The sequence below is a fragment of the Xenopus tropicalis genome, chromosome 3 (assembly GCF_000004195.4).
Source record: "Xenopus tropicalis strain Nigerian chromosome 3, UCB_Xtro_10.0, whole genome shotgun sequence".
Classification (NCBI taxonomy): Eukaryota; Metazoa; Chordata; class Amphibia; order Anura; family Pipidae; genus Xenopus; species Xenopus tropicalis.
This window is the reverse complement of record NC_030679.2, coordinates 137,650,989-137,673,822: the sequence shown is the minus strand read 5'-3', so window position 1 is coordinate 137,673,822 and position 22,834 is coordinate 137,650,989. Positions and strand designations below refer to the sequence as shown.

At 43.0% G+C, this 22,834-nt stretch overlaps 1 protein-coding gene across 1 annotated transcript; it reads left to right on the top strand.

Moving 5' to 3' along the window:
- Positions 1 to 3,891: 3,891 nt before the first annotated feature.
- On the top strand, positions 3,892 to 13,876 carry cdc37 (cell division cycle 37). Its single transcript, NM_001015912.1, has 9 exons — positions 3,892 to 3,913; positions 6,293 to 6,427; positions 7,510 to 7,785; positions 8,293 to 8,398; positions 8,845 to 8,960; positions 9,415 to 9,537; positions 10,002 to 10,184; positions 11,034 to 11,105; positions 13,035 to 13,876. Exons 2-9 carry the CDS (start codon positions 6,326 to 6,328, stop codon positions 13,170 to 13,172), a joined length of 1,116 nt encoding a protein of 371 aa, NP_001015912.1. The 5' UTR covers positions 3,892 to 3,913; positions 6,293 to 6,325; the 3' UTR covers positions 13,173 to 13,876.
- The last annotated feature ends 8,958 nt before the right edge of the window (positions 13,877 to 22,834 follow it).

Sequence of the window (22,834 nt, the reverse complement as noted above, 5' to 3'; positions counted from 1 at the left end):
AACCCATTATCCAGAAGGTTCCAAATTATGGAACGGACATCTCCCATAGACTCCATTGTAATCAAATAATTCACATTTTTAAAAATGGTTTCCTTTTTCTCTGTAATAATAAAACAGTACCTGTACTTGATCCCAACTAAGATATAATTACCCTTTATTGGGGCAGAACAGCCCTATTGGGTTTATTTAATGGTTAAATGATTCCCTTTTCTCTGTAATAATAAAACAGTACCTGTACTTGATCCCAACTAAGATATAATTACCCCTTATTGGGGGCAGAACAGCCCTATTGGGTTTATTTCATGGTTAAATGATTCCCTTTTCTCTGTAATAATAAAACAGTACCTGTACTTGATCCCAACTAAGATATAATTACCCCTTATTGGGGGCAGAACAGCCCTATTGGGTTTATTTAATGGTTAAATGATTCCCTTTTCTCTGTAATAATAAAACAGTACCTGTACTTGATCCCAACTAAGATATAATTACCCCTTATTGGGGGCAGAACAGCCCTATTGGGTTTATTTAATGGTTAAATGATTCCCTTTTCTCTGTAATAATAAAACAGTACCTGTACTTGATCCCAACTAAGATATAATTACCCCTTATAGGGGGCAGAACAATCCTACTGCATTTAATTACTGTTTAAATAATTTTTTTAGTAGACTTTAGGTAGGAGATCTGAATTATGGAAAGTCTATAATAATAATGTAAATCGCCAGTGGGATGGCATACACGTCGCTACGATTTCCGTAAGTTGCCTGAAGTTGCCTTCAGAGGAACTCTGATCAGACAATGCTGATCATTTACCGATAATTGTCTCTACGTTTTAGCAGAGGCAATTCTCAGTACTCTCTTTTGCAGGTTATTTTCTGGCGTTTATTAGCCTTGAAAAAGTAGCTGCTACTAGTAGCTTTGTGTGTCTTCACCCTTAGAAGCTGTAACTAACAGGCTGAGAAGGGACGGTCAGGTTGGCAAAACAGTCAGGTATAGGAACTTCAAGTAACAATTCCTTACAAAACCAGCCCTATCAGCGAAAAACCATTAACATCACCTATAGGTAACGTTTTACACACATTCATATTTTGAAGAGTAGTTTTTAGTGTCAGTATCACTTTAAGGATAATACAATCACCAACATCCAATCCCAATGGTTCCAATGAATATACAGGTAGGCATTTTAATATATAAATAATCTCCCCTAAGTCATTAATAAATAAGGTAAATTAAAATGGACCCAATATATGCAGCGTAGTACAATAAATAAAATACATTACTATTTCCTAATTAAAACAATAGACGAAAATCATGTTCATTGCCAGGTCTGTTCATTATTCCTTCAGAAAAAGGCAGTATATTGGCCTTTAAAATTAAAATGAAATACCTGATCTTTGTGGTGACTCTGACCTGGTAATTCCTATTCTATTGTTTGTCATTGTTTTGGTTCTTTTGAGCGGCGCTGTGTGTTCTCCCCTTTTGCTGAAAAAGGCTGCAAAATATATGTAGGCACTTTAAAACACATTATAAAGTACATCACCTACCGTACATAGCATGCTTAGTGGACATGGTTACAGCTATGTAATTGTGATTACTGCACCCCGTTCCAGAAACCACACAGCTGGCCACACATTGGCCAATAAAAGCTGCCAATTCTGCCATTCCGGACACAGCTGGTAATATATTGGCCCATGTATGAAGTCATTGAAAGGGCCTGCCAGATGATTCAGACAAATTTTAACACTCCCGGCGGGTGTGACCACCTTGATGGGTCTTTGTAGACTGTATGTAGGGGCCAGGGTTGCCAGATTTATTTTTCCAAACTAGCCAAAGTCAGTTCTAAAACCAGCCCAAAAATAGCCAAAAGCCACTCTGAAAATAACCCAATATGTGCAATGAAAAAAATTCTAAAAAAATAAAAAAACATATGGGTAAACCTGCCTTTTTAAAGTGTATAATCACTACCCAGTTACTGGGATGGCTGATAATTCCCTGCCCTCTGTGCCCAGTCCAGTAGTAGTCTGTCACTACAGAAATAGATTCCGAATGTTGCATTAACCCCAGACTTGAAACATATATGGGTGCGTTGAACTACAACTCTCAGAAGCCCCAAGGTATCCTGAGAGTTAAAGCTTAAGGACCAACTGCAGAACTGCCCCCACATCCCAATAGAAAGTAATGGTACAATCACATACCCTATAGAGCAGGGAGCAGGTTGCAGAACATGCAGGTTGAGTCTGAAAGAGCAAAAAAGAATACAAAATGGAGCCTCTGTCTATACTGCCCAACTGCATGCTGGGTATTGATTGTAGTTTTATATTAATCCTAGCTGTAGGCTAATTGTTAGATACAAACTACATTACCCAGCATGCAGTGGGACAGCCACACTAGAGGGAAAAACTTTGGCTAGTTTCCAAACTACAAACCCGCCAAGGCGCTAAAAAATAGCCCAAATCTGTACCTTGGCTGTACATTGGAACCCCACCTGGGCTTTAAACTAGTAGAAGAGTTATTATAAAATTATGCTTTTTTACACTTTGAAATGGCTTTTACAGATTGTTTAAAGGTTAAATATGCTAATTGCACAATTGTGTGTGCTAATGAAGTGTGAGACTATTTAATCAAGTTCAATGCACTTGTTTTTATGCCTGAAGAAGGCTAATTTGGTCATTTGGCCCTGGGGCCAAACTACGGAATTATAATGACGGGTATAGGCAAGTCATTTTGGGGACTGCATCAACGAGCCGATGCGGTCCCAGATCCGTCAAAATTTTTTAACCTGCCCGATTTCAGGCCAGATGTCGGTCATGCAGGCCCGTCGTTCGTGCCCCTACACGGGCCAATAAGCTGCCGAATCGGTCAAAAGGTGCCCATACACGGGCCGATTGTAGCTGCCAATATCGGTCCCTTGGACTGTTTCGGAAGCTTATTGGCCCGTGTAGGGGCAGGAACGAGGAGCACGCCCGACCGATATCTAGACTCACATTGGCCACATATTGATCGGGCAGGTTAAAAGATTTAGTTGGATCGGGGAACGCATCGGCTCGTTGATGCAGTCCCCGAACCAACTGCCCCATTGCCATTATAATTCGATTGGCCCCAGGGCCAAACGATCAAATTTGCCTACATGTTCCCCGATATCACCCACCCGTAGGATCTTCACGTGTATGGACACCTTAAGGGACCGATATCGGCCGCTAAAATCGGCACGTGTATGGCCACCTTAAAGCACAGATCTGCTTGCCTGGCAATTAGGCACATTTGGTAACTGACCCTCAACCAATACCTAATGGAAACCAATTATATATTGCTTCAAAGTGATTTATATTTACAATTGTAACGACAAGCAGTATTTGTATATCCCTTTCTGTTCTCTGGTTTTGCTACATTGTTTCAGGAGTCAGAACCAGCAGCGCAAACAACAGTAACAGCCAGGCAGACGCTGCTTTGAACAAAAATCACAAAATATCAAAATGATTTATTTTTCTTTTTAATGTATGTATACCAGAAAGCTGCCTAGAATTAAGTTAAAATAAAACAGATTCCGGATGGTGTTCCCCTTTCACAATATAAGCAGTTGTTTCATGTTTTCCTCCCCCTTGGGCCGCCTATAATGTTGATTGTGGAAAAACCCTTCGCATACCATCCTATAAAGCCGTTTCTATCTCCAATTCCCCTCCACAAACCACTCCCTACGGCAGCAAGAACAAACCTGCCTGTCTAGCAAAGGCGGAAGTGACGCAAGGAGAATGGAATAGGCAAAAAAGGAAGTCGGCCCGAAGACTCTAGCGTAAGGGCAAATCAGCCGCGTCGAGGTTAAGGAAGTGATGTCATGGAGTGGGCAGGCTGAGGCAGAGAGTGCAGGAGCTTTCCAGAAGCTTGCGAGGGGGCCTGCAGCTGCACCCTGGTGTGCCAGGTAATGGCTTCTTCCCACAGCTGGCTATTTCTCTTATACCTGCCTGCGGTGCTGCTATATCCTATTTACCTATACGGACAGGCTGTTTGGGCAACAGTTTAAGGCATTAAGCAATACTCCCTGGTATAGTGAGCGCTGTTCTTGCCCGGGTAGCTGTACTACAACTCTCACAATTATTGAACATATACTCCAGACTTAAAGTATACTGGGAGTTGTAGTCTAACAATATCTGGGAGCCAGGCTTTATCATCATTAATGGCTGGGGCACAGTATATTATTTTCATCTACCCCCCCCCCCCCCATATCCCTGCCATGTTTCTGATTCTAGTCCCTGACATGTGGCAAGTAAAGCAGGAGTTGGGGGGTCGCACTGTCACATCTGGGGGGGGGGGGGGGTAACCATCAAATATTACATTACTGTTGTTTTTTTGATTTGCCAGGAAGGATGTAGAGACAAAATTATACCAGGAAATTTACTCACCATAACAGAAAAGTAACTTTATATATCCCCCAGTTAGGGGGGGATTTGGGGTGAGTGCTTATTTGTGCCCTGGGTACCCCTGGAACTATAGCAGGGTGACTGTTACCCCAATGTTTCTATATATCTGTAACCTTGTTATGGGCTAAGGGGGCCCAGCCTGAAGGCCAGTTAGGGGGGGATTTGGGGTGAGTGCTTATTTGTGCCCTGGGTACCCCTGGAACTATAGCAGGGTGACTGTTACCCAATGTTTCTATATATCTGTAACCTTGTTATGGGCTAAGGGGGCCCAGCCTGAAGGCCAGTTAGGGGGGATTTGGGGTGAGTGCTTATTTGTGCCCTGGGTACCCCTGGAACTATAGCAGGGTGACTGTTACCCCAATGTTTCTATATATCTGTAACCTTGTTATGGGCTAAGGGGGCCCAGCCTGAAGGCCAGTTAGGGGGGGATTTGGGGTGAGTGCTTATTTGTGCCCTGGGTACCCCTGGAACTATAGTGGGGTGACTGTTACCCCAATATTTCTATATATCTGTAACCTTGTTATGGGCTAAGGGGGCCCAGCCTGAAGGCCAGTTAGGGGGGGATTTGGGGTGAGTGCTTATTTGTGCCCTGGGTACCCCTGGAACTATAGCAGGGTGACTGTTACCCCAATGTTTCTATATATCTGTAACCTTGTTATGGGCTAAGGGGGCCCAGCCTGAAGGCCAGTTAGGGGGGGATTTGGGGTGAGTGCTTATTTGTGCCCTGGGTACCCCTGGAACTATAGCAGGGTGACTGTTACCCCAATGTTTCTATATATCTGTAACCTTGTTATGGGCTAAGGGGGCCCAGCCTGAAGGCCAGTTAGGGGGGGATTTGGGGTGAGTGCTTATTTGTGCCCTGGGTACCCCTGGAACTATAGCAGGGTGACTGTTACCCCAATGTTTCTATATATCTGTAACCTTGTTATGGCTAAGGGGGCCCAGCCTGAAGGCCAGTTAGGGGGGGATTTGGGTGAGTGCTTATTTGTGCCCTGGGTACCCCTGGAACTATAGCGGGGTGACTGTTACCCCAATGTTTCTATATATCTGTAACCTTGTTATGGGCTAAGGGGGCCCAGCCTGAAGGCCAGTTAGGGGGGGATTTGGGGTGAGTGCTTATTTGTGCCCTGGGTACCCCTGGAACTATAGCAGGGTGACTGTTACCCCAATGTTTCTATATATCTGTAGCCTTGTTATGGGCTAAGGGGGCCCAGCCTGAAGGCCAGTTAGGGGGGGGATTTGGGGTGAGTGCTTATTTGTGCCCTGGGTACCCCTGGAACTATAGCAGGGTGACTGTTACCCCAGTGTTTCTATATATCTGTAACCTTGTTATGGGCTAAGGGGGCCCAGCCTGAAGGCCAGTTAGGGGAGATTTGGGGTGAGTGCTTATTTGTGCCCTGGGTACCCCTGGAACTATAGCAGGGTGACTGTTACCCCAATGTTTCTATATATCTGTAACCTTGTTATGAGCTAAGGGGGCCCAGCCTGAAGTCCAGTTAGGGGGAGCTTGAAGACCTCTGTATTAGCTTTTAGTGGGGGAAATTCAACACAGGACAGATAGTCCTTCAATGCATTTTGTAGAGACAAAAAGATTAGAAAGGCTCCATTACCGTTTGGCCCTAGATTCAGTCCTTGATAGTGATGAGGCAGAAGCAGTTATGACAGTAGGTACTAGTAACTGCTGGAATTGCATTGGCTCTGTCGAGGTATTTTGGAGATAATTATGAACACTTAAGACATAAGAGGATCGTGCTTAGGGCCTTATGGATACATCAGGCTTTCTAGACACACAGGAGCTGCTTCTGTAGCAAGTAGTAATATAGACCTTTTATATGTTTGAATTCTTGTAAACAAGTCTTTCTTTATGCCCTTCATTTCAGTGAATCTCTTGTTTGTCTGATCTCTGCTACACAATGGTGGATTATAGCGTGTGGGACCACATTGAAGTTTCTGATGACGAAGATGACACTCATCCCAACATTGACACTGCCAGTCTTTTCCGATGGCGTCACCAGGTAATGCCACATAGGGGGGAAGATTCTCTCTCCTTTCCTCATTGAAAATGTTTTAAAGGAACAGTAACACCAAAAAATGAAAGTGTAAACTAAAATATAATGTGCTGCTGCCCTGCACTGGTAAAAGTTGTGTGTTTACTTCAGAAAGTCTACTATAATTTCTATAAATAAGCTGCTCTGTAGCCATGGAGGCAGCCGTTCAAAGGAGAAAAGGCACAGGCACATAGCAGATAACAGATAAAACACTATTGTATTCTACAGAACTTATCTGTTATCTGCTATGTAACCTGTGTCTTTTCTCCTTTTTTCCAGCTTGAATGGCTGCCCCCATGGCTACACAGCAGCTTATTATATAAATTATTAGGGCTGGGCGATATACCGCTTAATACCGAATACCGGTGTTTTTTTTTTTAAAACTATATTCATTTTTCAGATACCGCAATACCGGGGTGTCAGGGTACTCACCCGTGTGGGCTGGTCTCGCACGCCTCCTTGCGCACGTACATGTCAAAGCGTGCACGTCCGCGACGCGCTGACAGCACCAGTTCTGTGCATGCGTGGGGGGTATTTAAAGCTATCAAACGCCTCCTCCTGTGCTATGTTGTCTGCGGCCTTGCCTGGGAAACTAAGCCTGCCTGATTTACCTTACGACTTTCTGTTGCCGATCCTTCGCTTGCCTGACTCTGATTTTCGATACTGCAGTAATTATTCTCTAATTTATTAGGAAATGGGGTTAACACCTAATCATGCATGGAAAAAAAAAATACCGTCAAATACCGTGACACCGATATAATTTTGAAAAATACCGTGATATAAATTTTTGGTCATACCGCCCAGCTCTATAAATTATAGTAGTGTTACTGTAGCAAACACACCAGTTTTACCAGTGCAGGGCAACAGTGCATTATATATTTATTACTTTAAAGCTCTTTCATTTTTTAGTGTTACTGTTCCTTTAAGCTGTAACATCTTGAATTCATTTCTGTCTCTGTTTTAGTTGTTTGGCCAAGTAACAGGGTTCCTGGTCTTCTGTTTTGTTGCTAAAGTTTAAACCGTAATGTTTGTCCTCCTCTTCTTTCTAGGCCCGCGTGGAAAGGATGGAGCAGTTCGACAAGGAGAAAGAGGAGTTAAGTAAAGGGACCAGCGATTGTAAGAAGAAGCTGGCAGAGTGTCAGAAGAAGCTGAATGACCTAGGCCTTAAGGATGGAGGACAAAGTGACGTACAGAAGCTACAGTCAGACCTGTGTCAGCTGAAGAAGGAGCAGAAGGACTGGGAGAAGAAAGAGAATGAACTGAGGAAGAAAGAGAAGAACATGCCGTGGAATGTAGACACTCTGAGCAAGGAGGGCTTTAGCAAGGTAGGTGGTGTCTTGGGTTATTCTTCTGAATTTAAAGCACTACAACTGTTTTACAAATAAATGTATATTACGCCCCAGCAGACCAACCTTTACAGTATCACTTAGACATAAGTCCTAGAGTCTGAGTGGCCCATTGACATCACCATTCAGGCTGCATTCACTGGACACATTTCCTGTGTCTTCTCGCTTCCTTTTCACAGCTTTCTGGTGATGTCATGGACTGACAGAAAGTGAGTCTGGACAGCTTCGTAGATAGGGTTTACTTCACTCATAAGAAAGGTATGCCTTTCAAATACTGATATTTAAAGGGTACTAAATAAAATGGTTCTTTAAACTTGGGCAACAGCAGTATAGGTTAATGGAGACGGTAGCCCCTTCAGCCTCCTGTATGCGTAGCGGCATTTAACTATTTTACCTTGGCTAGCGTACTATCCCTTACAGATATAGCCAGGTATGCTTTAGTTACATTGCTTTCTAAATCCAATTGCTCCTCTATTTGGCGGACAGAGTGTATTTAACGTAAAATCTGAAAACAAAGAAGTAACAGAGGAGGAGAAAGAACAAAAGCACAAAACCTTTGTCGAGAAGAACGTCAAGCAGCTGAAACACTTTGGTAAGTGATGATCCATTTTTGCAGTCTATACGTTTACCCCTGGGCTCAAAGGGTGAGTGATCACTAATTTTGGGTGCATTTGGCTTCATTGGGTGACTAGTGGTTGTGCAGGCTGTACCCATTATTGGCTTAGAGCCACATCTTTGACCAGTACCTTTATCATTTGTGTACTAAGTCATTTGCACAGAAAAGGGTCCATGTTGTATTTAAAGCCTGTGTGATTGCCCAGGAGGTATCATGTTGATATTGATAGAGGAGTGAGCAATTCCAACAGAGCTTTTCTATGTAGAAACTTTGCACCATTAGAGGGTTCCGAGGTTTGTTTTAAAACCAGTTTACAGGATGAGAGGTTCCTTGTGACCGGGAAATGAAAGGAAGGGACACTTTCTATTATCGATTGCTCTTTACTGAAGCTGTTCCTCCCTCTTTTTTACCCTTTTCTAAAGGTATGCTGCACCGCTGGGATGACAGTCAAAAATATTTATCCGATAACCCTCATCTGGTGTGTGAAGAGACTGCCAACTACTTGGTCATCTGGTGCATTGATTTAGAAGTGGAAGAGGTACAAATCAACATTTTTGTTACTTTAGATAGGTATTAGCACTGCCACCTTGCAGCTCTGGGGTCCTAGATTTGATTCCAGCCAGGGCAGCATGTATAAGGAGTTTGTATATTCTCCTTATGTTTGTGTTGGTTTTCTCTGGGTACCATGGTTCCTCCTACACCCCAAAAAGTAACAGACAGGTTACTCGGCTCCTGATAAAACTGACACTAGAGTGTGTGGTGGACTTTGCTTGTAAGCTCTAGTGGGACAGAGACTGATGTGACTGATGCATCATCTCTTTAAAGCACAGTGGAATATGTTGGCACAGTGGCACTATATAAATAAAGGATAATAATAACTGTACAGTAGTCTCTGTACAGACTATTAAAAATGGGAGTTAAAGGTATTCTGTAAAATGCCATGATGGAACCATGATATCAACTCTATCCACTGTTTTTCTCCCTTGTCCCAGAAACACGCTCTTATGGAACAAGTCGCCCATCAGACCATTGTTATGCAGTTTATCCTGGAGCTGGCCAAGAGCTTGAAGGTGGATCCCAGGGCCTGCTTCCGACAGTTCTTCACCAAGATTAAGGTGGGTGCTAATAAGGAGCTTATATCTAGACCTTTCCAGCACTGCTTCTCAAATATGCCCAGCTCTGATTTTTAAAGTATAGCACAAATTTCTTGGCTATGACCTCTTTGCACAGATCTAGTCCTTTGGTTGTCCGGCTGAAAGTCTGTGTCCTAAGGGCCTAAGACTGCAATGCAATGCAGTGAGCTCATTGGTTCAATATCTAAATGCACATAGAAAAATAGCATTGTCTTTCAAAAAATACAAAATCAATAAACCTAAATTATGAACCAAGTTATGGTTTTTGCATGAAGATGTCGGCATCACTTTAAGATGCTTTTTGGCACTGATCATTTTTAAAACTAAAGTAAAACTAAAGACTTCTTACTCACCATTGCCACAGTCGGCCATATCCTGTCTTTATTATACCAATACCTGCATTAAGAGCGGAGATTTGAAACTGCCCACTGTTGTTACTTTCACAGACTGCAGACCAGCAGTACATGGACGCGTTCAATGATGAACTGGAATCCTTCAAGGGCCGAGTGAGGGAGCGAGCCAAGGTTCGAATAGACAAGGCAATGAAGGAGTACGAGGAGGAGGAAAGGAAAAAGAGAATCGGTCCAGGCGGTTTGGATCCCGTGGAGGTGTATGAATCTCTCCCATCTGTAAGTGGTGACTCTCTCTCTGTAGGTAGGGATTTAAGTGGTGCTTTATAAACATGACATTTTCCCTCCGCCAAGTTTTGTTCCAGCAACTTAGTGTGGAAGGGCTTGCTTTGTTTTTTAGTACAGATCCCATATGAGTTCTGTTTATCAGATATCAGGGGTGCAAAGGTATTTATTTGCCTTCTGTACACTGCCACATAACCATTTATCAGTCCCAGTCCCACAAAACCACCTATCACATCCCTATGGTCTCACATAACCACCTATCCCATCCTCAGGGTGAACACACATGGAGCTACTAGTAGCAGCTACTTGTTGTAGCTACTAAAAAAAGACAGTGCTGATCATTTACTGATAACTATCTCTACGTCTGTTTGAGCAGAGGCAATTCTCAGTATTGTCTGTGGCAGAATTAGGGAATCTACATACATTTTAATGCAGTGAGAAGGAATGATTTCTGCCACCTCATGCCCTCTTACCCTGAAGACAGGAGAAGATTTCAGTGTTGTATAGAACAAAACAAATTCAGAAATTTTCCATTGCTAAACATGCCCTCTAGTGGTAGACCTAAGAATAGCACCCAAGCAGGAAAAATGATAGAAAGTCCCAATGTAGCTAGGGCAAGAAAGCAGTTCTAATGTGTAGCGCTGGCTCCTTCTGAAAGCTCAGACTCAGGCACAATGCACTGAGATGGCGCCTACACACCAATGTTACAACTAAACATATACATTATTTGCTACGTAAACAATGTCATTTAGTAATAAAAACTACACCTTAAAATCACAATAGAATCCCTTTAAGTTTTTTTAGCCAACGCAAACCAGTCATTTTATTCTGTTTCTTTTACAGGAGCTTCAGAAATGTTTTGATTCTAAAGATATTCAGATGTTACAGGACACCATCAGCAAAATGGACCCAACTGTAAGTTAATTGGGACACAATTGCAGGACCACAGCTTTTCATTTCAGTCAGATTTCCCATTGAGCTCCCCACCGGTGATGCAATGAGCAGAGATTCACTGTAAGTTCTAAGGTGGCCACATAGAGGATGATTTTTCAGGTTATCCTGCTGATCAGTCTATGGGCCCCACAGCTACATACGGTATGAGGCCAAATGTGGACACCTACCTGTCCAACATTTCATTTTAAGAGCAAAGACATTAAAGGAAAACTATACCCTAAATATATTACATAAATAAGCTCATATGTAAAACCCTGTGTTATCTAAATAAACCATTTTCATACAAATATACTATTTTAGTAATATGTGCCATTGGGTAATCCTAAATAGTAAATTTACATTTTAAGAATTAAGGGCCGCCCCCTGGAATCATAGGATTCACAGTACACACAAACAAGCCAAGGCACACATACATGCTAGGCCCCATCAGCCAATGAATGGGCAGAGTTCTGCCTTTTGCTCCCACACTACTTCCTGTTACAGTTAGAGCTGCATTACTTCCTGTCAGGTGATCTCTGAGGGAGCAAACAGCCCTTCACAAAATGGTGGATCAAGGTAAAGGATGTAAAAGGCCAATATTATATTATTGCCAGTTTGGGGAGATTCTTTAATAGGTCACTTAACATAATATAAACTGTCTGTTGGTTAAGCATTCATTATGTGGGTGTAGTTTCCCTTTAATATGAAGTTGGTCCTCATTTTGCCCATAAAAGAGCCTGTAACTTGCACTCTTTTGGGAATGCATTTTGGTGGGATTTGTTCACATTCATACGGAAGAAGGTAAGCACTGATGGGGCTCAGGCCTAGATGTGGCGTTTCAGTGCCTCCCATAGGTGTTCAGTTAGGTCAAGGTCATGGCAAACCATCTCTGTATGTATATGGGGTTATTATCTTGCAGTTGGGGGAGGTGCCATATTGATTACCTTGGCTGTGTATAAAAAAAATTCTTAGCATGCTATGCTGTACTATAGTAATAATGGTGTTAGCAAATAGATATTACTGTTGCATCTTTTACATAAACAGAGACACAGTGCTTGACTGACATGTGAACTCTGAGAATCACTCATGTATTATAAGGGATAATGTACCCCCTACTGTAAATGATAAGGATATTAGCAGTCACTGAGGGGTTCTGTGCCCATATAAAGGCACAAGGCTGCAGGCTGAGTTATACAGGGAACTCTGAGTATCACTCATGTATTATAAGGGATAATGTACCCCCTACTGTAAATGATAAGGATATTAGCAGTCACTGAGGGGTTCTGTGCCCATATAAAGGCACAAGGCTGCAGGCTGAGTTATACAGGGAACTCTGGGTATCACTCATGTATTATAAGGGATAATGTACCCCCTTCTGTAAATTATAAGGATATTGGAAGTCACTGAGCTGTTCCATAAACAAACCAAAAGACTATAGTCTTATGGAAGTCTTATGTTTTATCTTTTACATAAGTTCTAGTGAGTCATCTGACACATGTCACTAAGCACCCATACACGGGCCGATTCTAGCTGCCAACATCTGTCCCTTAGACTGTTTCGGCAGCTTATCGGCCTGTGTATGGGCACTAACGACGCACCTGCCTGACAGACATCTGGCCTGACATTGGGTTAGTTGATGCGGTCCCCAAACCAACGGGCGCCCATACCTGCTGTTCTAATCCGATCGTTTGGCTCCAGGGCCAAACGACTGAATAAGCCCAATATCTTCCACCCATAGGTGGGGCTGTCGGGAGAAGATCCGCTCGCTTGGGGACCTCGCCAGGCAAGCAGATCTTAGCGTGTATAGCCATCTTAACTGATGACATCACTTGTCTACTTTACAGTTATCATAGTTATTCATAGTATTTTATTTTTGTTTTTAATCAACATATTTATTCACTTGCATTGCAGGAAGCAAGATTTTTTATGAAGCAGTGCATTGACTCAGGACTTTGGGTTCCGAATGCAAAGGGAGGAGATGGTACGGAGCCTGAGGCTCCTGACTCAGAACCTGTATATGAAGAGGCCAAGAGTGAAGCTGCTGACTAGATGGAGACTTCATGAGAGACCAGAAGTGGCCAATGGCATTATCAGAAGAGCTCCAGATAGAAATAGGTGGAATTAGCTGGATCCCCAACAGAGCTACTGGCCCATAAGAGGTCCTGCTAATACTATTTATCTTTTTTTTTTCTTTTTATGTGAACATCATAAGGATTATATACATAGAAGCAGCCCCCGTGAATTGTGCATGAATAGATCATTCCAGGGATGGCTGATTCAGGAAAGAACACAACTTCTATTCAATAACACATTGTGGCTTGTTAAATGTCAGTGGGATTGGGGCATAATATTGCCTTTTACTGAAGCATTATGATTGGCTTACCACAAGCTGTTAATTGTCTGTTACTCTGTGTTCTTTTACCATACAAAGGGAAACTAGTACTACCTTGAAATTATGGGTTGCTAATTGTAAACCTTCCTCAAAACAATGGCTTTTTATATTTTCTCCCTTTCTTTTCATCATGTTAATTCAAATTTGTAACACAATTTCAGTTTTCCACTGATTCCTGCTGCTATGAACTTACTGAGAAACCTCCAGATCAGCCAAACGGTGAGAGAGCGTATTCACCTTTGCTGGAAACTGCAGTGATCTATTCAATATCTGTTTCTATTTAGTCCCTTTAGTCTGTTCTGCTTCTGCACTGGGGTTAAGATGTGATAGCACTGAAATAAATATACATTGACTTTTCCACATTGGCTTGTATGCTGCCGTACCTCTTTTTTTATTTCATGAACCTAATAGCACAAAAGACTGTATGCAAAAAACACAGAGTAGTAGGGTTTCCAGGAAGGTCAGTCTGGAGAATATTCTCACTTGAGCAAGGATATAAGTAAAACACAACAGGAGGATTATGGGAACATGAAGGTTGGGCCCATGGCATTTGAGGCATGACTGAGCCATTAAAAGGGGTGTTGGCTTAAAAATTAACTAACATGATGTGGAGCTTGATATTCTGAAACAATCTGCAGTTGGTCTTCACTTTTTATTTTCTGTAATATTTACATTTTTTAGCTATTTGTTTAGCAGCTCTCCAGTTTGGAATTTCAGCAGGCATCTGTTTCTGGGGTCTAAATGACCCTATCAATCAGGTAGTGGTTTGAATGAGAGACTGAAATATGAACAGGAGAGGGGCTGAATAGAAAGATAAGTAATAAGAAATAACAATAACATTGTAGCCTCCCAGAGCAACAGTTGCTGGCTGCTAGGAAAGCTTGAAAGAATCGGAAGAAAAAGGCAAATATTAAACTATAAGGGGGGAAAAAAAGAGACCAATTAAAAAGTTGCTATGAATGAGCCATTCTATAACAAACTCATAGAAGTTGTATGGAAAATGGGCAAACCAAAATCTTTCCAAAAAATTCTATCTGGCCAACCCTGCTTTGCTACTGCCTTACTATGAGGCACAGAGAAGCGCAACAGGGTGGGTGGGTTAGGGAAGGAGGGCTGTGCCAAGGACGGAAGTAGTATTAACTTATCCAAGACTGAACATAAAGAGTAATGGTACTCTTGTAGTCTTTATACAGGTATGAGATCCGTTATCTGGAAACCCATTATCGAGAAAGCTCCAAGTTACGGGAAGGCCATCTTCCATAGACTCCATTTTTATCAAATAATTCAGATCTTTAAAACTGATTTCCCTTTTCTCTGTAATAATAAAACACTAACGTGTACCTGATTATATCTAAGAGATAATTATCCTTATTGGCAAAACAAATCCTATTGGGTTTATATAATGTTTAAATGATTCGTTAGATGAAGGAAAGGCTAAATCACTTGGGAGGCGAAATGTCAGGAGAAAACTGCACTGGTCAGGGGTTAATGCAGGGGAGCAATCTTTTTTTTTCCTTTTGAGGAGAGCATTCTGTATAACAGGTCCCATACCTGTACTTTGTGTCATTGTCACAGACACCAGTACATGTATGGGACCTGTTATTCAGAATGCTCGAGACCTGGGATTCAACCATTAAATAAACCAAATAGGGCTGTTCTGCCCCCAATAAGGGGTAATTATATCTTAGTTGGGATCAAGTACAGGTACTGTTTTATTATTACAGAGAAAAGGGAATCATTTAACCATTAAATAAACCCAATAGGGCTGTTCTGCCCCCAATAAGGGGTAATTATATCTTAGTTGGGATCAAGTACAGGTACTGTTTTATTATTACAGAGAAAAAGCAAATCAATTTAAAAAAAAAAAAAAAAAAATAGAATTATTTGCTTATAATGGAGTCTATGGGAGATGGTTTTTCCATAATTCGGAACTTTCTGGATAATGGATCCCATACTTGTACTGAAGAATTTTTGGTACAAAAAGCATAAAAAAAACATGGCATATGAAGTAGCCAATATTACTTAGAGAACCAAATGCCATACGGTACCTTGCCTCTGAAACCTGCTTGCTTCTATCCGTTGTGTTTGCTTCCTTTAATCACCCAAGGAGCCCCGGAGGATTGCCCAGGTAGGCGTTATTGGCTTTTTCCAGTGACTGACATTGCACCTTCATGTTTATTGATCTGCAGACTAACCGTTAAATGTCATCACAAGAAGGCTTTCACGTTTAGAAATTGATTCAAATAAATGGCACTGTGAAATAAAGGATATTCCCCAATCGTCGGCAACACTGTACATAATCTCTCTGAGCTGCTGCTTAGTCGGACCAGGTTGTAAAGAAACACATTTAAATGAAATGCTGCGTTGGCACATTAACCACTTAATACACAGCAATTTTATGTTCAATAATATATTTTGCACATTTGATTAAATTTCTGGCCAATGTGTAATCATCCCTCCATGTGCTGATCTCTTAGAAGGGTTTGATTTATTAACCTTTGGAATGAGAAAGACCAAACCACATTATAACTTAAAAAGGTAAAAAAGCATCACCAAAATAAGGTTAATGCTTTATCACCCTATATTTAATATAAAGTGTATGTTTAGGGAATGCATGGCATATTGGCTATAAGACCCAGTCCCTCTACAATTCAATACAGAACCAGAAATTTAGCTTGTAATGCAGTCAGAATAAAGAGAGGTCAGAACACAGCTAAGGCCATGTTTCAGAAAGCAGTGATTTATTAAGGACAGAAAGCCGAGAACAGGGTATTTTTTGTAGGGTATTCCTATATAACACTAGGCTCTTGTTCCTTTAGACAGCCCACAATGCACCTGTTTAGTCTGTAATGTGCAGTTCCAGGAAAGGGAGTCTCAGCAGTACCTGCTAATACCATGGTCAGGTACAAGAACAGGGTGAGGGGGCAGGCCTGGGCTGGCAATCTGTGGGTTCAGGCAAATACCAGAGGGGCTGCTGTAAGGTGCCATAGACACTCACTATTTATTGGGCCTATGGGGGGCTGTTTGGGCCTCTGTGTACTGAAAATCAGGCCCGGACTGGCAATCTGTGGGTTCAGGCAAATACCAGAGGGGCTGCTGTAAGATGCCATAGACACTCACTATTTTTGGGGGTGCTGGGAGGCTGTTTGGGCCTCTGTGTACTGAAAATCAGGCCCAGACTGGCAATCTGTGGGTTCAGGCAAATACCAGAGGGGCTGCTGTAAGGTGCCATAGGCACTCACTATTTATTGGGCCTATGGGGGGGGGCTGTTTGGGCCTCTGTGTATGAAAATCAGGCCCGGACTGGCAATCTGTGGGTTCAGGCAAATGCCAGAGGGGCTGTTGTAAGGTGCCATAGACACTCACTAATGATTGGGCCTATGGGGGGCTGTTTGGGCCTCTGTGTACTGAAAATCAGGCCCAGACTGGCAATCTGTGGGTTCAGGCAAATGCCAGAGGGGCTGCTGTAAGGTGCCATAGACACTCACTATATATTGGGCCTATGGGGGGGCTGTTTGGGCCTCTGTGTACTGAAAATCAGGCCCCGACTGGCAATCTGTGGGTTCAGGCAAATGCCAGAGGGGCTGCTGTAAAATGCCATAGACAGTCACTATTTATTGGACTGTTTGGGCCTCTGTGTACTGAAAATCAGGCCTGGGCTGGCAATCTGTGGGTTCAGGCAAATGCCAGAGGGGTTGCTGTAAGATGCCATAGACAGTCACTATTTATTGGGCCTATGGGGGGGCTGTTTGGGCCTCTGTGTACTGAAAATCAGGCCCGGACTGGCAATCTGTGGGTTCAGGCAAATGCCAGAGGGGCTGCTGTAAGGTGCCATAGACACTCACTATTTATTGGGCCTATGGGGGGGCTGTTTGGGCCTCTGTGTACTGAAAATCAGGCCCGGACTGGCAATCTGTGGGTTCAGGCAAATGCCAGAGGGGCTGCTGTAAGGTGCCATAGTCACTCACTATTTATTGGGCCTATGGGGGGGCTGTTTGGGCCTCTGTGTACTGAAAATCAGGCCTGGACTGGCAATCTGTGGGTTCAGGCAAATGCCAGAGGGGCTGCTGTAAGGTGCCATAGACACTCACTATTTATTGAGCCTATGGGGGGCTGTTTGGGCCTCTGTAGACTTGAAATGCCAGGAACTATTTTAAATCCCAGTCCGGACCTGGTGAGGGTGTGTTTTACAGGAACAAAGTAACACTGAGTGCCAAAAAGTAGTATACAGCTAGGACATATGTAGGTACCTTACTAAAATACCCCACTCTATCCTACACTTTTCTTATCCTTTAAAACAACTTGAGACCCTAGACGGTAATAGCTTCATGGGTCCTTCATCTCCAAGATAACAATGTTGCTTAATGGAAAACACTAACCACTATATATAAATAAAGGCACTAAATTTGCCCAGGAGCAGTAACCTATGGCAACCAATAAGGTGTTTGCTTTTAGACAGGTGACCAGCAAATGCCTCCTGCTGAGGGGCTGAATAGAAACATAAGTAATAAGAAATAGCAATAACAATAAAATTGTAGCCTCCCAGAGCAACAGTTGCTGGCTGCTGAGTCAGTGACCCCCTTTTCAAAGCTGGAAAGAATCAGAAGAAAAAGGCAAATATTTAAAAAACTAGGAGAAAAAATGAAAAGACCAACTGAAAAATAGTCCATGGGTAATTATCTCATACTCCAAATAATGGAAATGTCTGATTAAAAAGAATCATTTTATTTGATGGCATTTTCTTACAGCAGTACATTGATTTCCGTTAATTTTGCTTAATGTTATTAATTGGATCAGAATGGAAATCTAATTATGGCAAGGGAATGAGACTATTACGGAGTGGGAGAGGGTAAATAATAAAGAAAGATTACCGAGGGAACCTTATTACACACAGCAGTAGCTGAATCACGCCAAATCAGGGCAGCAAATCAGTACAGACACTTTCCATTCTAATATTCATGCTTTGCTTCTGGCTCATGTCACACTGGAGCAGTACCCAGCAGTGATGAAACGGCACTTTCTTAGTAAGGCACCAAAGTTACCTTAATAGTGCAAGGCAGAAGGTAAAAGATTCTTGGCCACATCCCTAGAGATATCAAAGCATTTAACCCAGCAGGGAGTCCAGGGTTGGACTGGGGGAAGAAGGGCCCACCGGGGCTCCCGCCCCAGGGGCCCTGCAGGGCCCATTACCCCCCCCCCGACGTCCTCCCCTCCAATGCGTAAAATTAACACGTCAGGGCAGGAGCGGTCAGGCATGGGGAGCGCCGCAAGGGTCGGGTCTGGGCCGCCAGGGCCCACTAGAGCTGGGGTCCACCGGGATTTTTCCCGGTGTCCGGGCGGCCCAGTCCGACCCTGAGTGAGTGCCCCCCCAAACCATGCTTTTATCGCTTATAGGACACATGGCCATGGTTAGTTGTGTTGGAGCAGACTTTGCTGTACCCTGTTATTTATGTAAATGACTCCAACTGCCTTCAGATTTCATTGTGAGATAAAGGGTTGTAGGTTGGCAAACACTGATATGTACTGGGGAAGGCCACCCGCCTGGTTTTGACCCAGACAACCCTGTTTTTGGGATCAGAACTGCCTGCCCGGTTTTCCAAATTAGAAAACTGGGCAGGACTCTCCTAGATTGACGCGGCGACTGGCCACTTGCCACGTCATAGTCCCACCACTTGTGATGCCACTGTCCCCACCCTATGATGTCAAGGCCTGCTGCTTTCAGAAAAGGTGGCAACCCTATGGAGGCACCTTAATTAAAAATATATTTTTTTTAAATTTTTCATTGAAAACTCTAATGTGTGTTTTTTTTTATTAAAGGCATTATTAAAGTGCATTATACTCATAAATTTCTCCCAAAACCCTACTAGCCCAGCCCATCTGTTCCACTTCCTGCTGCCTCCTTTCCCAGGCTTTTTGGGGGGGGGGGGCACGCAGAACTCAGCACACTGCACTGTAGGATAGGAACCAATCAGCAGCTAGCCTGACCTGATAGAGAGCTGAAGCCTGTCTTTGCTTGTGTGACTGCTGGGCTGTGATTGGCTTTCCTTCTCCTACTGTGCTTCTGGCAGGGACCGCTAGGACACGCCCACCCCTCGTTTGAAGCACAGACCATAGGACTATAGGAGATCTATGTAAGCTCCAATAAAGGGGCCATATTTAAGGATTACTATCATTTTTAGCCCACAGTGAAAGCTGGCACATACAATATTCATTATTGCCTACAAGTTTGGGCAGGGGGGAATAAACCTGAGCTATATGTTTCCTCGACTCTTAAAAACTCTCATAAAACATGATAAAACCCTCAAACACATAAAAATATAATATATTCATCTTTAAATGGATAATTCAATGAATCTGCATTAGTCTCAAAAAGTTGAATTGAAAAATAGCTTGAATTTTGCCCATACAACTCCCTTTGACTTCAACTTGAACTCGCCAGTTTTTAGATGGTAAATTGTTATATTCCAGTTTCTCGAGTTTTCTGCTCTTACATCTGGAACATTTGTGTTCTGGAACTTTGAATTTGCCATTTTTGCCACCTTCACGGGAGGAAATTCTAATTCAGTGTTGCTGTGTCAGTGAGAAATACCGCGTGATAAGGGTCAGACCAGAGGATTTCCTAGTTGGCTCAAGCCAATCACTGCGGGTTGTTATAAAAACCTGCCACTATTTATATCTAACTCCTGTGAGAATGAGCATTTTTTCTGTTAGGCCGTAGGAAACCTTGTCCAACACTGTGTTAGGCTCTGTTGTTGGGTTTGGAGCCCACAGGCTGGAGCAGCTGGAGAGCTGCATGTGGTGGGAGCAGGGATCGCGGCGGATGGATGGCTTTAGGGTCAGGAGAGTAACAGTGCAGGAGGTTAAGGGGAGGATATGGAACCACAAATTTACTGGTTGGCAAGAACACTGCCAATAAATTTGTATGGCCAGCACTGGCCATAGTTGATGATTTTATTATTGCAGCTGATGTGTGGGTCGGACCTGGCCGGAGGTTGAGAAGAGACGAACACTTGATCCTGCCCTCTCCTTTTAGCTGATGTTGGAAAGGGGCAAGCTCCAGAAGCACTATCCAACCAACAATAAAGCTTTCCGGAGCCTATCTGCAGCACATAAATGAAAAGTTTTTTGTGTTTCAGTAGCAGTCCATTTTTTTGGTCAACACATCACTATCTGGGACTTAATTTTATGGCCAGGAGCCTATGACCAGGGGGCCTGGTGACCAATGGGTAAGTAACTGGGGGCTTTCTAGCTTAGTAGTATGTGTGTATATGCTGGTATAGAACATACAGTGGAGGAAATAATTATTTGACCCCTCACTGATTTTGTAAGTTTGTCCAATGACAAAGAAATGAAAAGTCTCAGAACAGTATCATTTCAATGGTAGGTTTATTTTAACAGTGGCAGATAGCACATCAAAAGGAAAATCGAAAAAACAACTTTAAATAAAAGATAGCAACTGATTTGCATTTCATTGAGTGAAATAAGTTTTTGAACCCCTACCAACCATTAAGAGTTCTGGCTCCCACAGAGTGGTTAGACACTTCTACTCAATTAGTCAACCTCATTAAGGACACCTGTCTTAACTAGTCACCTGTATAAAAGACACCTGTCCACAGAATCAATCAATCAAGCAGACTCCAAACTCTCCAACATGGGAAAGACCAAAGAGCTGTCCAAGGATGTCAGAGACAAAATTGTAGACCTGCACAAGGCTGGAATGGGCTACAAAACCATTAGCAAGAAGCTGGGAGAGAAGGTGACAACTGTTGGTGCGATTGTTCGAAAATGGAAGGAGCACAAAATGACCATCAATCGACCTCGCTCTGGGGCTCCACGCAAGATCTCACCTCGTGGGGTGTCAATGATTTTGAGAAAGGTGAAAAAGCATCCTAGAACTACACGGGAGGAGTTAGTTAATGACCTCAAATTAGCAGGGACCACAGTCACCAAGAAAACCATTGGAAACACATCACACCGCAATGGATTAAAATCCTGCAGGGCTCGCAAGGTCCCCCTGCTCAAGAAGGCACATGTGCAGGCCCGTCTGAAGTTTGCCAATGAACACCTGAATGATTCTGTGAGTGATTGGGAGAAGGTGCTGTGGTCTGATGAGACCAAAATAGAGCTCTTTGGCATTAACTCAACTCGCTGTGTTTGGAGGAAGAAAAATGCTGCCTATGACCCCCAAAACACCATCCCCACCGTCAAGCATGGGGGTGGAAACATTTTGCTTTGGGGGTGTTTTTCTGCTAAGGGCACAGGACAACTTATTCGCATTAACGGGAAAATGGACGGAGCCATGTATCGTGAAATCCTGAACGACAACCTCCTTCCCTCTGCCAGGAAACTGAAAATGGGTCGTGGATGGGTGTTCCAGCACGACAATGACCCAAAACATACAGCAAAGGCAACAAAGGAGTGGCTCAAGAAGAAGCACATTAAGGTCATGGAGTGGCCTAGTCAGTCTCCGGACCTTAATCCAATAGAAAACCTATGGAGGGAGCTCAAGCTCAGAGTTGCACAGAGACAGCCTCGAAACCTTAGGGATTTAGAGATGATCTGCAAAGAGGAGTGGGACCAACATTCCTCCTAAAATGTGCGCAAACTTGGTCATCAATTACAAGAAACGTTTGACCTCTGTGCTTGCAAACAAGGGTTTTTCCACTAAGTATTAAGTCTTTTTTTGTTAGAGGGTTCAAAAACTTATTTCACTCAATGAAATGCAAATCAGTTGCTATCTTTTATTTAAAGTTGTTTTTTCGATTTTCCTTTTGATGTGCTATCTGCCACTGTTAAAATAAACCTACCATTGAAATGATACTGTTCTGAGACTTTTCATTTCTTTGTCATTGGACAAACTTACAAAATGAGTGAGGGGTCAAATAATTATTTCCTCCACTGTAGCTAAAATGCAAGGGTACTTGGCATACAGGATGGTTTCAGTCGTTTTGCAATGGAGGCGGTTTTTGAGAGTTTGGAGCCACACATTTGGGCTGCTGAAAAATATAGTAGGCAAAGTGCCCCCAATCTCCTGATGGGCCATGACAGAAATGGCAGTGGCCTGGGAACTGCGTGCGCCGGCTCTCCCTCCTCCCAGAACTGCTATGGCAGCGCACTCTTTTCCTTATTTTAATGGATGAATAAAGATTGAGTTTTAGAAGTATATCCTGTTGTCCGGTGTGTTCAGCGTTACCGCTACAAATTTGGATTTCTCCCTTGGCTGCGGGTTCGGGGCCTTGGGCACCCGGACCATCTCTGGACTGCGGTGAGCATATTCAATGCACATATGAACGTTTATATACTTTGGATCTGGTGATTG